This window comes from Myiozetetes cayanensis, unplaced genomic scaffold, assembly GCF_022539395.1.
Source record: "Myiozetetes cayanensis isolate MyiCay16 unplaced genomic scaffold, myiCay2020 scf3, whole genome shotgun sequence".
In the NCBI taxonomy this organism is placed as follows: Eukaryota; Metazoa; Chordata; class Aves; order Passeriformes; family Tyrannidae; genus Myiozetetes; species Myiozetetes cayanensis.
The window spans coordinates 60,696,046-60,711,270 of record NW_026087521.1 but is presented as its reverse complement, the minus strand read 5'-3'; the positions used below and the strand labels follow the sequence as shown (position 1 = coordinate 60,711,270).

At 48.7% G+C, this 15,225-nt stretch overlaps 1 protein-coding gene across 2 annotated transcripts in view; it reads left to right on the top strand.

Moving 5' to 3' along the window:
- The first annotated feature begins 1,492 nt into the window (after nt 1-1,492).
- Nucleotides 1,493-15,225, top strand: part of SLC6A12 (solute carrier family 6 member 12) — a 40,219-nt gene continuing 26,486 nt past the window's right edge. Inside the window, exons 1-4 of one of the 2 annotated variants that reach the window (XM_050325198.1) lie at nt 1,573-1,637; nt 5,606-5,688; nt 10,543-10,739; nt 14,271-14,405. In XM_050325198.1, coding sequence (XP_050181155.1) covers nt 5,636-5,688; nt 10,543-10,739; nt 14,271-14,405 — 385 coding nt within the window. In that variant the 5' untranslated portion in view covers nt 1,573-1,637; nt 5,606-5,635. Of the gene's footprint in view, nt 1,638-5,605; nt 5,689-10,542; nt 10,740-14,270; nt 14,406-15,225 lie in introns of both variants that reach the window. The other variant, XM_050325199.1, reaches the window with a different exon arrangement.

Genomic DNA, 15,225 nt, shown 5'->3' with positions numbered 1-15,225 from the left:
ACAGTGTACTGCACGTTGTCCTTGGCTGCCTGTGAAGAGGCATCGCCTGCTCCAGCTGCCACCCCAGCCCTCATGGCCCCATTGCCCTGGTACCTCTGGGAGAGGGCTGGACTGGCTCAGAGCTCCACCAACCTGGGGATGTCCCTCAGATCTTGGCCCCTCTTTGCATTGCTCAGAAGTGTGGGCTCAGACCACCTGCCTCCAGTGTCAGCTGAGGTAGTAAATTACACCCCCAAAGTAGATGGAGACATTTTTCCCTACTGCCTCCAGTGCCGACCTCAGTGGTTTATCCCAAGGATCCCATCAGGCACAGGGTTGATTCCCCTTATGCATGTCTCCAGCATCATTTGTCCCCAGGGCAATCCAGTGTGGAATCTAATGCAATCTGAGTCACTGGCTTCTGGCACCTGTGGAAGATTTTTTTGAGACAACATTACAAATGACCTCTATAAGCGTGTGCAGGCATGTAAACCTACTGCTTCCTCACTTTGTGGTGGTGAGGGCTCGTGTCAGCTCCTGGTTCCCCACTGAGGAGGCTGAGGGATGCTTATCTGGTGAGCCCTGACACAGCCGAGCAACTGGAGCATGTGCTGGATATGTCCCACCTCCCACCCCACATGCTGCTCTGGTTAGACCACATGGGTACATGAAAAGGTCAGTAGGAATTTGGCAGGCACACTAACAGGCAAAGCAGGAGACAAAACAGTAATAGCATTAAACACAACATTAAAAAAAGAAAAAATCTGAGCTGAACTATCTTGAGAAAAATGGTGTAACTGGAATGCCTACTGCTGGTGTTGGTCATGAGAAGCCCTGGAAAAGCATATCAGGGCTAGGCACAGAGGGATTGCTCATTTGTAGTGAGCACCCAGATACTATAAAGATTCCAGCAGTACCTTTCCTTGCTGACAGAGCTCTGTCCCACAAGCTCTGTTTGCACTCAGCATTGGGCACAGGCACGGAGGGAGGGCTCTGCATGACCCCAGGACAAACGCCCCCGCCCCTTCACCCACCCTCTGCCTTTTGTTCACCTGTCTGATGGTGTTGGTGAGTCTTGAGCTTGGCCACTGAAGAAGGTTTAATGTAGTGCTCCCTGGAGATGGAGATGATTCATTCTGCACATTTGTAGGATGACTTTGAGAGATGCCACTATCCCACCGAAGTGCTCCAGTGCAGTGGGAGCATGTGGCAGCCAGCCTGGGCTACGCTGCAGGGTCTGCAAGGGGGAAGGTCCCTCTCTGTTGAGGTCCAGATGACCTGGAGTCACTCCCTGACTGCTGTCGTGGATATTTGCAAACTTTGGGCCTTTACCCTGCCTGCCTGGGGCTGGTGTCTCATTTTGTTTTCCTGTTAGGGCCACAGTTCAAGGTCTGGAGGGATGCATGTTGTAAGAGAGTAGGGGAGAAAGTTCCTGCCCAATGTCCCACCACCCACACGTGAGCTGGGTGATAATTTGGTGGGGGGAGCTGGTGGAAGGGGAGGGACAGGAGGAGGAGAGAGGATAGTCTCTGCCTTAACTATTGCTGTATCTCTTTGGCACTCGGTGGATTCCCTGCCTGGATTCCAGTGGGACGGGAAAGGACAGGACAAGATAGAACGGGAGGGGCTTGCCTGGGGGAGACCTGCACAGGGTTCAGGTGAGTTGGGCGTTTGCTTGTCGAGCAGATCTGGCTGGATTTGTGTGTCACACCAAGAGTGCCAGCGCCTTCGGTCCTCCCTGCTGCATGCCAGTGCTCTGGAGAGTGGTCCAGCAAATCTGCAAGGGGAAAATCTTCCCAGTGCTAAACAAAGGAAGAGAGAGATGGAAAATAAGGAGCAAATAATCAGTTTGGATCAACTCAGGGAAGAGGATTTTCTTTCAATGGTTTCTATAGGAAAGCACAGGCAGAGATGCTGCTGGGGGGCTGCTGGGAAGTTGAGAGCAAAGAGATGCCTGAAGGATGGATAATTGGTACTGAAGGTTGTGGCAGCAGAGAGAGAGAGAAAAGTACTCAGCAGAAAGATTGGGCAGAGAGATGAGAGTGAGCCAGATAAGGACAGGAATGAAGGGCAGATGACTAAGTGATAATAGGTACAGGAGCAAAGGTGCTAAGAGTGAAGTAGGCTGTAGGCATTTCAGCTACTGCAAATATGAGTCAGTGACTCCCTCTCCTCCTGTGCTGCCCTGCAGAGGTGCTGGCCCTAAAGCATTGACTGGGGTGGCTGCAGCTTTAAAAGATGTGCCTGGGAGTGCATTCCTTGCTCTTCTTTTTACCAAGGCTTCATCAAATTTGCCCCTGCATAGCGGTGAGGCAGGGAGAGAGCACAGTTTCTGCATGTGCTAAATTCTGGGGATCTCGGGCGTTTTTGTGAACAAGCCCAAGTGGAACGCGTGGGGGTTTCATAACATCTGATCTGTGTCTTCTTAAATCAACAGTGTTTTTAAAGTAATCACTACTAATCAGGGCTTTCAACCAATGCCATTGGAAATGCCATTGCCCTAGTTTTCCCTCTTTGACAGCTGCTGATATGAGAGGCTGAACTTTGGACCTGACCTTTGAAGCTCTTCAACAGCCTGACTTTGCTGGATTCACGGGTGCAGATGTGGCCCTTGCAGAGCGTAGGCTAGAATGTCCTGTGCCGTATCTCTACTTGACTGTGCTCCTGGGCAGGGCTATAAGAAAGTTTTGGTGCCCCAGACTGGAGAGCAGACACTTTGGCTCTCAGAGGGTGCAGGTGGGATGCAGTCCCGTGGCATTGCAATGTGGTGTTACAGCAGGCACTGCTGGAAGGCACTGTTGGCGCTGCTGGAGTCGTAGTCTCCATGCACCTCTGCCTGCACTGATTTCACCTGGTGTGACTTGTCCTGAGCACCAACTGGAGATGGCTGAGCCTGCCCAGAGTCCGCCAGGTAGATCCCTAGGCTGCACCTGAGCAGGACACAGGGTGCTGGGCTCCCTGTGCAGGGCTGAGCAGTGTGGGGATGATCATGGTGGGGAGCTCCTGCAGCTCTGCTGCTCTGTGATGTCTCCACACATGCCTGGGCTGAGACACCAGGCTCTGCCACATCAGCTGTTGGCTCCTCTCGTCTTCCATGTGAGAAGCATAAAACAACGTGTTGTGCCTTAACCTTGACTGCCTTTTGGAAGAGTTTTGCTTGAGTGTGCTTCCCTCATGCTCCCCCTTTCTCATCCCTGGCAGCATGTGCCCCCAGGCTGTGCTTTTGGGAGGTCCAGCAGGGTGTGCCTGCCAGGGGGAGTCCAGATACAACCGCCTACAGCAGTGTGATGCCAAATTCCCTGTGCTGCTCTCCCACCTCCGAACCATCGGCTGCAGTGCTGGCTCCTCTGCTCTCTTGCTCCAGTGGCTTTGCTGCCCACCCTTCCCTAACTCCTTGGCCTCCAGTTTCAGGCTGCACACAGGTGGCCAAGCCTTCAGGGCTGGCAGCCTCTGTCTCTTCCCCTGACCTGCCCAGGGCTGCCAGGTGCTGTGCCTTGCTCCGTGAAATTGCTGTAGCCCTGTAGCCACCATGTCCCGTCCTGCAGGCTCTGTCTTCTCCCCATAAGGCACCCTCAGGCTGCACCACAGGTTGCTGCCCCTCTGTGCCCCCACAGGGCCTGTTTTCAGAGCGTGCTGGAGCGGCACAGCTTTCACCCTCTGTGCGCTTCACCTGCTCTGCTCCTCCATCCAGTGACAGGAGCCCTGCTGTCCCCATGCTTTGGCTGTGCACAAGGACCTCTGTGCCAGCCACGGGACTGCAGCCAGACACCTCCAGCCACCAGGGAGGTGGCTCTAGGGGCTCTCCTGGGGCCAGGCTGGCTCTGTGTCCGTAGGAGACCTGTCACTCTGGTGCCCTGTGAGAAGGATGGATCCTGCTGTGGCTGGGCCTTCCGTTGTGTTGCAGCAGATGCAACCAGACTATGGGCTGAGTGGAGGTCTTGAGAGTATCTGGTTTTATGCAAAGGCTGGTTTCTGGTCATATTTACACCCCCTTTATGGACTTCATCAGACTTGTTTCTGAGCTAAAGAAAGAAACCACCCCTGTGTCTCTGTAGCCCAGAGCAGTGATGGTGAGCCATGGACACCAACAGAGACTGATCTGGCCCTGAGAACAACAGCCTACCCTGCTTTTAGCAAGAGATTTGCCACTGATCCTCAGGAAAGTCCAGCCACTGTTAGGTACTTAGGAGGCTCTCCTGTCCTGGCAGCAGAAGACAGGCCAGGAGCTATTTGGTACCCTCCTGAGCTGGGGATGTGTGCTCTGAAGGGTGATGCTCTGTAATCCTTGCAGCTTGTGCCGCAGATGTACATGTCATTAGCAAACTCTCATTTGCTTCTTATCTCGCTCTTTCTGGTGCCAGTAAGTAGCAAACTCACTGATTGCAGAAGAATTGCTCTTATTCCACGTTGGAGAAAATATAGGCAGGATCTGATCCTTGTAACAGCCTCCTGTGCCCCATGAACCTTGCTGAACAGATGCTTTGAGAATACCCTGCAGCCCACAGAATCTGGAAGTTAATTAGAAAGTGTAAGGAAGCCAAAGAGCTTTCAACAGTTTGAAACGAAAGGCATTTTAATTTCAGCTGCTGTCCTAGAGTTGATCAGTCTTTCTCTTGCTACATCTTTCTTTGTCTTTTTGCTTTTTGCAGCTGGAGTGAGCCATTCTCCAGCAGCACCTGGGTTTGGAAGCAGCCATCCCCACTCATGTAGCTGCTCTTAGATTGGTTGGAAAACGCTTACTTCTACTGCAAATATTTTCCTGACCACCCTGCAGGGATGACCTATTCCAGTAGCAGCCTCCACTCACAAATTTAACTGGGTTTGTTCCTCAAGCTGCACCTTGGCACTACTGTTCCTCTCTGAGCCCTGATTTTCCGTCTCTGCTCCCACAGCCGCCCCCGCCTCCTGCCATCAAAATGCAGTGCAGGATTTCAGCTGCCGACTGACTGCTGGCTCTGATTGTGCAACCAGAGAATTTTCCATGTCCTCCTGCTCCTCCTTTTGTAACGTAACCCAATCTGCTTTGCTTTCTGATTCCTCCCTCCCCACCTTAAATTGGAGTTGATGTGCTTGGTTGCTGCTAATTTCAAGTTGAAACCAAGAAACATAAGTGCAGTGCAGCTGTCTCCATTGTCACCTGTGATTCTGCAGCCCAGGCAGCACCTGCCAGTGTCCTAAGGAGCTTTAACACTGTGCTTCCTCCAATAAGTTTTATTGGCTGCTTTTTAAAGACATCTCTGTTTGCAGTTCTCTCTGTTTCACTATTCCCTCTTGAGATTGCCCTCTTCTCATTTGCTTTAAGATAAATCAGCAGAAGAGGTCAAATGGAGGATCTTAACTTCCCAGCAGTAGAAGCTCCTGTCTTGACAGGAGTCAGGAACAGGCAGTGAGTTTCAAGAAGAAAAGCTTTGGGAGAATTGCCATTGGCTTCTTCCTCTGGTGTCAAAACTTCAGGCGGCTTCACTCTCAACTTTCTTGTCTCTCTCTTGCTCCTTGTCTCACCTGAACAACTCTGAAAAAGCCCTTTTTTTTACCCTGGAGGAGGCTGAGGATACCACCATGTTTTGCTTTCAAATGATACTTTCTCTTCACATGCTCCTCTTCTTCTCCTACCTCTCCTCTTTAGGGGCATCTCGTTTCCAAATAAAGCCAAAAAATGCTGTTCTCCTGCATATCTGCATTGTGTGTTCAGCACATCAGACCCAGCGGGTGAGTGTCCAGAGCACTTCAGAGGTGTTCCTGGCTTTTCCTTGCCTTTTGTAACCATATTTGAAGAATCCCTTGGTGGCAGGTGTGGGACAAAGAAAGTCCAAAATTTCAGACCAGAGGGAGACTGAGTTAGCTCATTCAAATGTTGAAGAAGGGAACTTGTTGGTCTGTGTTTAAGGCTGCCTGCACGCTGCCTGTTCTCCTTCCAGATCCTGCTGCAATCCAAGTGTGTTCTTATTTTTTTCAGCAGCAAATCTTTTTGGGAAAAAATGTGGCTGCCTCCATTCACCAGGCCCAGTCCTGTACGATTTCATATAGAGCTGCCTGTTGCACTGGGCACAGAGGAAGCCTCCTACTCTGTGGGAAGATGACAGACTGCAGGTCATTCCTGTGAAGGGTACTCCAGGCCTGGCAAAAAGCACCTGCTCAAAGGGCTGAGAGCTGAAAATACAGCAAAGCACCTCTAGAAGAGACTGTAGAGTTTACAGGGAGCTGAGAAGGGAAGGTGGTGGTGGCTGAGTGGGTCCAGGGGAGAGGTAGACTGTGGATTGCATCAGGTGGCATCTTAACAGTTGGGAAAACTTTATGGCAGAGGGAAAAAAAGAAGCTGGGAATGTCGTAGCATTTTTTCCCCCAAAAATTTGGTGAAGAACAGCAGAAAAGGTGCAGGTGAGCAGTGAGGGGCACAGTCTTTACTCTGAACTCATGTATTAGGGAGAGGGGTATCCAAAGGGAGAGGAAAATGTCTGCCTTCCTGTCAGGAAGGATGTAACACAGTAGGTGGCTGTGGCTGCTGTGGGAAAACCAAATTGTTCTTAGCTGGAAACAAGAAGTTATTTGAGTCCCCATCTGGCCCCAGAACATACAGGGCAGGGGCACAGTAGGATTAGATGTTTAGAAAGAGAGCCAGGAGGTACATAAATAGGCTTTTTCGCAGAAGCAGCAGGCAAAGCTGAGAGGGAAGTAGTGGGGATGTGTAATGCTATGCATGGCTTTGTCTGGGAAAGTAGAAGCTGTAGTTCATGACATGAAAGGCCAAAATTTTGTGCACCAGTTTAATCCATCTTCTGTTCCCAGCTGAAGAGGTTTGACTTCATAATCAGGGTGCTTTCCCCCTTCTTAAAGGATAATGAAGCCACAGCTGCTGCGTTGTCCCTGCTGTTCTGTATTTGTCCAAGCTGTGTTCCTCATTGCAGCATCCCAGTTTCTATCCTTTGTGTTGGCCTACTCAGGAGTGAAAGGACAGATGCAGAGTCAAAGCCCTGGTCCAGGTGTCCCTGGGGTGGAGGCTGGTGACAGGGCTGAGGCTGCAGGCTGTCACTCATAGCATTCCCTTCCTGGGGCTTGGTGACAGGTGATTACTGTGATCTTCCCCTTCCCCCACATGTGAAACAGGTCTAACAGAAGAGAAGTAAAACACAAATATTAGTAGAAATAGGCTGGCTCTTGCATCCACCTTACATTAAAAGAAGAAAAGCAAAGAATTAGGTAAGTCATCTCCTGCCATCTTCCTGTGACATCCTCAATAAACCCAGACTTAAGCATCATTGTACTTGATAATGAGCCCTGGACTGCAGCAAATTGGAGTGTGCCAAGGACTGTGACAGATCAAACACATCTCATTAAGTATGTGTTACTTTTTCTCTCACATTTGACAGTGCGTGGAGCTCTGCTCCTCTCAAAGATGAGGAGGCTGTGCTGCAGCATCGGAATAAACTGATTAGCCAGCTGGCAGGCCCTGCTGCAGGCAGGCAGAGGGGAAAGGGGCCTCAGCCTGGGCTGAGAAATGGCTGGTAGGAGGACACAATGTCTCCACCTCCCTATGCAGCCCAGCAGGCGAGCTAAGGGGAGGGGGCAAAGCTGGGACTGGGAGGATGGATCTCTATGCTGGTGAGCTGCTGCTGCAAACCAGCATTTAGGATGTGTGCCTTGATACCACCCTCTTTAAATGTGAGGTTTGAGGTTTGTATGAGCCTGTTAGAGGGCTGATTCACCTTTACACTCATATGTAGATATGTGTTAGAGCCCTTGGTGGGTTTGGGACGATGCAAGCCATACCAGTAAATAGGTGCTTCCAGCGTATGGGCCATAAAGGGAAAGGGCTGGAGATAAAACAGAGATTGATTCCTTAGTGCCCTGATGCATCTGCATTTGACACTGAAACTGGTTATGACTCACTGCAGTACTGCCCATTATAAGCTCTTATTGGAAATAGCTCTAAAACCCTCTCACAGTTATAAGGGACCAGGATCTTATGCAATGTTTTCCGAGAGGCACCGATATTAGCCTGGAGGACGCTCTTCTCTGACCCCTGCCTGCTCTCCTCCTTGGTTTGTGCTCCCCTGTTCTTGCTGCAGCCTCTATTACAGTGGTTGATGCTTTGCATGAGATTCATCCCTCTACATTCAGAGTCCATGGATATCTGCTGCTGATTTCAAAGCGAATAGGATGGGCTCTTCAGGAAAGCAGATGGGGGAACAAAGACTGTTGTTGCCTTGGGCATTTAGAGAGCAAGTGGTGTATTACACTGTGAGATCTGATTTCCTTTCTTTGCTTGAATAACAGAGGGAGGAAACATGTCTGTGTTAAAGAACTACTTGTTTTGCTGTGAACATTCATTAGAAGTTGTCTTTTCATACGCAAGCATGTTTCTTTGCCCGAGGGCCTGATATATCCAGAGGGTTCGCGTTTAGGAAATCATTTAATTTACAAAAGTAAATGAGACACTTTGATAATGATGCTGTCTTGTGTGGGGTAAGTGCCAGCAGAACCAACCAGTTCCTGCTCCTGCTTCCCCCTTGGCTCACTGAAAATTACACCAAAACCAAGTGCTGTGGTGTTCCTTGGCTGCTGGGACAGTTAGATGTTAGGGTCTACACGTGTGCTCTTATTTCCAGTTAGGTCATACTCACTGGTATTCCCTACTCCCCATGAAACATGTCATGCCCTGATGCCGGTCCAGAGGGAGATGACTGGAGAGAGACTAGGCACAAGGAGGGAGGGAATAGGATGCCATTGTGGTCCTGGATAGATAGATTTGGGGTGGATAGATAGATTTGGTTGTCCTATAAGGTAAAGGATATCAAAGGTGACGAGATCCTGCTCACCACTGAGTTGCTGACTGGGAGAGGTCCCTGGCCTGAGCTGCCTCCAGAACTGTGCTTGGACTTTGCCTGGGAGAGAGCAAGTTGAAGTAGTCCAGAACAGATCTGGGGGCAGTGGAAGTGTTAAGTGGTGTGGGTGATGCAGATTGCTGTCCCTGTTGCTCCCTGGAGATGGGGATGTCCCCTTAGGTGGCACAGAAGGAATGATAGATGTGCTATTAAGAAAACCTGGTGAACTACCAGCAAACTGAACCTGTAAGTTACTATGAAGGAACCAAGCCCTGATTTCTTTGCAGTCTCAGAAGGTGGAAATGGAAGCAGAGATACTGCTGCTTTGTTTCCAGTGTAGTTTCCTAATCCTAACATGGCAGTGTGTATTCCTTGCTGATGCCAATCACTCTGTCAGAGGCCAAGATGTGCTTACTAATAGTGCCACCAGTGAGATGTAGCTAAAATTAGGACTTCCTTGTCATAGTTCCCCAGCTCCCCTGCTCGTGTTAGGTCTGGGGTTTCTGTCAGGACTGACATGTGCATCCCTACCTCAGGTAACTCACTAGAGCAAGACTTTTAGAAGAATTTTTTTAGCTATGTCAGAGGGAGCTTTCTCTCTTCACACTTTCATTTCTTCTTATAATCAAATGCCTGTAACAACATGAAAATGCTCTTGAAAAGAAGATTCAGTTTGGTCTGCGTGAATTTTGACTAGATTTAAAGTAACTAGCCAATGAAAGGACTTCATGATGATAGAAAATTGCATCTTTTAACAAGGAACAACTAACATTGCTTCATTAAGATGATGCTAAACGTAATGCAGGATTTAGTATAGACTGGAAAATGTCTTCCTTGTACCATCCTGGAGGTGCAGCCACATTCAATGTATTTCCTCCAACAGTGACTTCACTCTGTGTTTCTATCTGGGCTTCTTCCTGCTGATCTTTTCACTGCAGCACTGGACTTGCCTAATGTCAGAACTCCCTTGCCCAGACATGAAACACCTCACAAGTATGAGGCCCTTTTGCTTTGTTTCCTTGCCCTGTGTTCTTTGAAAGGTTGGGCAAAGGTGGAGGATTAGTGCTGATGCCTGTTTGTTAGTGAAGAGAGCCTGGGTCAAATTAAGCGTCTGTGCATTGCTGCATTGTCAGGCTGTGGTCGTGTAATGTGGTGTCCTGGGGGACAAAGACAACGCTCCTACCAATGCCTTGAAGGAAGATAGTAGGTTGTCCATTCTCGTTACAGACTGTTTATCTTATTAACATTTCTCTCCTGCCATCTAAAACCACTCCAGAAGGAGACACTTGTTGTATAAAGCACAGGGGGAGAAGAAACTCCTGCCTCAGTTCACTGCTCCAGCTCCTCTTCTCTTCCTCTGAACTGCTGTTTCCAATGTAACAGGCAAGGTTTCAGCAACGATGGAGGTGCAGAGCACTTAGTCAGGATGGGAAGGATGAGGAAGGGGGCCTTGGGCAGGGAAGGGTGAATTCAGGGGTGAGCCCTGAAGTAAAGGGGTAGTGCAGGCAGGTTCATCTCACCTGAGCAGCGACCTCTCCTCTGTCTCTTCAGCACAGACATAACTTTGGGGTAATACTTTGAGCTGACACTAAAGAAACCATTTTCCAGAGGATGAGGGAACCTCAGGCTGACACTGGGAACTCATTTATTGTGGTGACAGGTCCCTTCCCTCCCTCCTCCCAGCAGCTTGTCCTGCAGCAGCTCTCTGCATCCCATGCTCTCCTTTTCTTCTGTCCCGCAGAGCCATGACAAGAGCTGTGCCTAAGAAAGGAGAGCCCAATGGGGCCATTGCAGGTCCTGAAGAGACAAAAGTGGAGGAAATGGAAGAGAGAGGCCAGTGGCGTAGCAAAATGGAGTTTGTGCTGTCTGTGGCGGGGGAGATCATTGGTCTGGGTAACGTGTGGAGGTTCCCATACCTCTGCTACAAGAACGGTGGTGGTAAGTTCACAGCATGCACGAGATGTTCTAGATCTGTAGGCATGACAAGAGATACGTGCATGCCTGAACCCATTTCTCCCGTGCCTCATGTGCCCCAACATGCACTCCCTTATCTTCTCCTCCAGCAAGTTAGCTCCTGCCAAAACCAGGAGGAATAAAAACTGAGGGGTGAATTCAGCTCTACAGCAGGTACTGTTTCTGAAAGCAGCAATCTCAAGTTTGGATGCTGGATTAACTCTAGTAACTCCTTAAGGCCCTTGGGTATCTCAAGAAATTGGTGGTCTTTGGAAGCTATCAAATGCTGTGAATGGTCAGAAAGCCATCAGCAGCCTCCTCCTGCATAATTATCTTTTCCTGCTTCCTGTGTCACAGAGGAAAAGCTGAGATGGTGCTGGTATCCTTGCCAAGGCCTGATACCCCTTAGGAGGACATTTCTACCTCTTTCTCAGGAGCAGTTCCCCCAGTGATCAAACCACTACTAGGAAAACCCATGCCCAGGAAGGGTTCCTTCACCTTCCCCTTTGTTTCTTTGCGTGGCTCTCCTTTTCCAATAACCCTGCAGTAAGATCGTTACATGGTTAAAAATTGAACTTCCTCATAACAATAAAATGAAACGGAAGGGGATAATTGATTGTCACTAACTTTTCTTGGTGAATCAAAATCTAACTTTGTAAAAGAAAAGGAGGAATAACAAATTACATGTCAAATACAGCAATAACTTCTCCTTTGTTCTTGTTCTCTAGAGACACCTTGAAATAACGCTCTGGGACTTGCTTGTTCCCCCCACTTTAAAATTCCTTTCTCTGCAAACCATGCCAAAAAGGCTTTTTTTTTTTTTTTTTTTCCAAGGTTCTGTGAGCTTTCACCAATAGATGAGTGGTTCCACTGTAGATTATCCCAGGGCTTCCAAATTCCTGCCCTCTGTGCTGTTGCTGGAGTTTATCCAAATCAAAGAGGAGACGATACAATATCTCCTCTAAAACAAAGAGGGGCTGGGTAAGAAATAGTTAAAGAAAATGGAACTGAGTTTTTCTTAAACCTGGGATGGTTTTTAGCAGATCCTCCAGTCTTCTTCTTCAATGTTTTGATGGAAGGCCCCAAAAGCAAGTCAGACCAGCATGGGTTAGTAAACACCAGGGGTGCCTCTGATTGAACAGCCCATTCTGCAGTGACGCTTGGAGAGAGAAGTCATGGGTTTTGCATGGAAAATTTCTTCCAGATGATATCTTTGCATAGTTTATGCCTCTGGTATCCGGTTCAGTACTCCTTGCAATTTGTATGCTAATTAGCGTAAGTGAAAAGGCTACTTTTGTTCACTTTGGATATCTATTGAATAATTTTTTATTTTTTTTTTTTAAATTAAACTACTCTGGAATATCTAAGGCTGTGATTTAGAGGGCAACAAGACTAGGCTTGGGAAAGAATAGGATGGGAGGGGCCTTCCCTCACAGCTCACACGCTGCCTTTTGCAGAAGGTATATTACTCCAGGGCTCTGGGGAACCAGATGGCTGACAAACTTGCGTGGGACAAGGCACTGTCTTTCCCATGGCACTGAAAGATATTCTCATCATTGGAAAAGTCCTTGAAATTGCAAAAAAAGGTATTTTCCACCTATAAATGTTGCATCCCTGTCCCTCCTGCCCAAACTGGAGACTGCTGTCCTGTCACCTTTCTCCACCTTCAGATGTACTGAGATGGTTATAAAGCTGTAAGACAGATGCCATAGAAACAATGGCACTACCTGGCTGTAAAGCAACCAACTGTAGCCTTACCTATGGCTGCACTATCAAATTTGATCTAATTGCTCAGCATCCTGAACTCGCTATTGTCTCATAAGGAAAAAGGATCTCTTTCTGGGGGCCCTCCTCAGTCCTCCAGTGGAGAAGCAAGTTGAGGAGAGGATCACAAATGGAGTTTCAGCTGCTAACTGGGATGGTTACAAGAGACAAGGCAAGAGGTGTAACAACCCCTCATTGCTCAGAGACTGAAATGGGTCAACCTCTGGGACAAATGGTATCAGAGGAGAGGGTGTGGAATCTGCTGAAAGACTCCTCTGAGTGCAGGATGATAAAGCTGTCTTGCAGATTTGGCAAACAGATAGACATCTTGCAGCACTGAAAGCAGCAGCTGCCTCTAGTTCAGCATACACAGCTCCCATTCCCTGCTCTGTAAACCTGCCCTGACCCTGAGAACCAGCCTCCTTCCCTCTGGCCCTGGGTCTCCTGCAGCTACACACAGCTGTGTTTAGGGGAAAATATGGACGTTCCCTGTTATTGTAACATTGTTGGCTTAAAAACAAGGGCAAGTGTTCCCAGTTGCTAATTGTCACAGGAAGGGATTTCGGTGCAGATGCCTGTGCTGGCAGGGGAGGAGAGGGCCTGGGGGGACAATGCCTGGGTTTGGCTGAGAAAGGGACCCTCGTGGTGACTGCAAGCACTGGCAGCGAGAGCTCCCTATGACCAAAAGCTTACTGGATGGAGTGGCAAGACCTTGACAGCTGTTTTGGCGAGGAAGGCAGTTGCCTTAGCTTGTTTGGAGCAGAGTGAAAGTGTGAAAACCTACATCAGAGATCAGGAGAAAGGCGGTGAGGTGACGAAGGAAGGTCGGCTGTGAAAATGACATCTCAGGACCAGTTTTGAGCAGAGCAGTGAATTTACTGGGTGTTTCGGTTTGGCAGCAGAACTGAAAAGAAGGAAAAAAAAGATTCAGACAGCTAACAGGGCATTAAACCAATTTTTTTTTGGGGGGGGGGGCATTCAACTTTGTTGTTGTTGGTTTTGTCTTTTCTGATGCTTTGTTTATGTTGGTTGTTGTTTCTGGAAAAATCCTGCTCTTGTTCTCCTTCTTCCACTTCTTCAAGGGTTAATCTGAGATCTATTTCAGGCTGATTTCTCTTAAGACATTCCTCTACATTGTAATAAAAAATTGATTGTGAAGAGAGAAGTTAACCTTCTTCATTTTGAAAATGCTGGAATGCTCTGTTGCCCTTCCCCTATTTCCATTCTTTTGGTGCAAACTGCTTTTCAAATTTGACATGAAATATATCTCAAGTAAATTTATATCCTGGCAAATGTATTAGTTACTAAGAAATGTCACCAGCCTCCAGGTTTGTATCCTCTGGGCAAGTGGGAGTTTTGCTGTGAGTCTTGTGAAAGGCAGAACAAATGTGGTTATGTGAAACAAGGACTTATTTGGTTCACCCCACTCCCGCTGAAAACTGGAATGAGGTCAGGAGCATGAAGCAGGGAGAACTCCAGCACTGCCTTTTTTTTTATCCCCTTATCTGGCTACTCTTTACCTCTAGGTTTTGGCCAAGACCAAATGCAGAAGACAGACCACCCTTGTGGTTTTTTTCTGAAAATGACGGTATTGGAGACCTTGTCTCTTTAGCAGAGGTTGCACAGTTCATTCAGAGAAATATTTGTGTTTATCCAGCTGATTCCAGCTGGGGCCCCAGGTACCTGGCAAGGAGTGGTGAGAATAAGGTTTTTGAAGAGGTTTCTGAGGCAGCATCTCACCCCTCTCTGCAGGAGCCTTCCTCATCCCTTACCTCATCTTCCTCTTCACCTGCGGAATCCCCCTGTTCTTCCTGGAGACGGCGCTGGGGCAGTACACCAGCCAGGGAGGGGTCACTGCCTGGAGGAAGATCTGTCCCATCTTTGAAGGTTAGTCAAGTTACAGGATTTACTGGCAGCACTTTCTAAGAATTAGTGACTCAGAGCCTTTTTCAGAAATGTTGTTCTTCTTCTTCTTTTTTTTTTTTTCTTTCTCCTTTATTCTCCTTCCCTCCCTCCCTTCCTCTCTCCCAGCCTTGTTATCCCTCCTGGTGACTGCTGTGTGTGCAGGGGCAGTTCCCTGACCCCTCTGTAGGTGACTGAGGGTGTGTGGTGCTGACTGGGGGCTGTGCTGGTCCAGTTGAACTCCAGTCTCTGCTTTGAGAAGCTCAGAGCCTGGGAGAGAGGGGAACCAGGATGGCCAGCTTGCAGGAGGAGGATGGAAGTGTCAGTACATAAACACCTGCATGTAGTCCAGGACAAATAGTGTCAAGAGGATGAGGAAAGCTGGCTGGTTGATAGTGCTTTCCCTGCCCGTTGCTGTGCCCAGGCTGCTGTGGCAGCTTTTGCAGGCTGGCATCATCCAACCTGGAGGGGACCACGTTGCATGTACTGGTCTGACAGCTCAGAGATGGAACAGGGTTTAGGTTAAGGCACGAGTATAAGTACCAGGACTTCTGGGGCCCTGGGGAAGGTTGTTTAATGGCATTAGTGTATTAGTGAATCTAATTTCCTCAGTTCTCCTGCCCAGAGGAGAGCTTATTACCCACCTTTTGCAGCCAGGGAAACCTGTGCTCAGGCCTGGTTAGTTTGCTCGAGCATGAGTGTGCAGTGCTATTTAAGACTCCCTGGGGTGTCTGGAACCTCCTGCACTGGAGACATCTGGCACAGGCCTGGAGGTGAACAGCAGTGGCATCTCAAAGGTCACTGA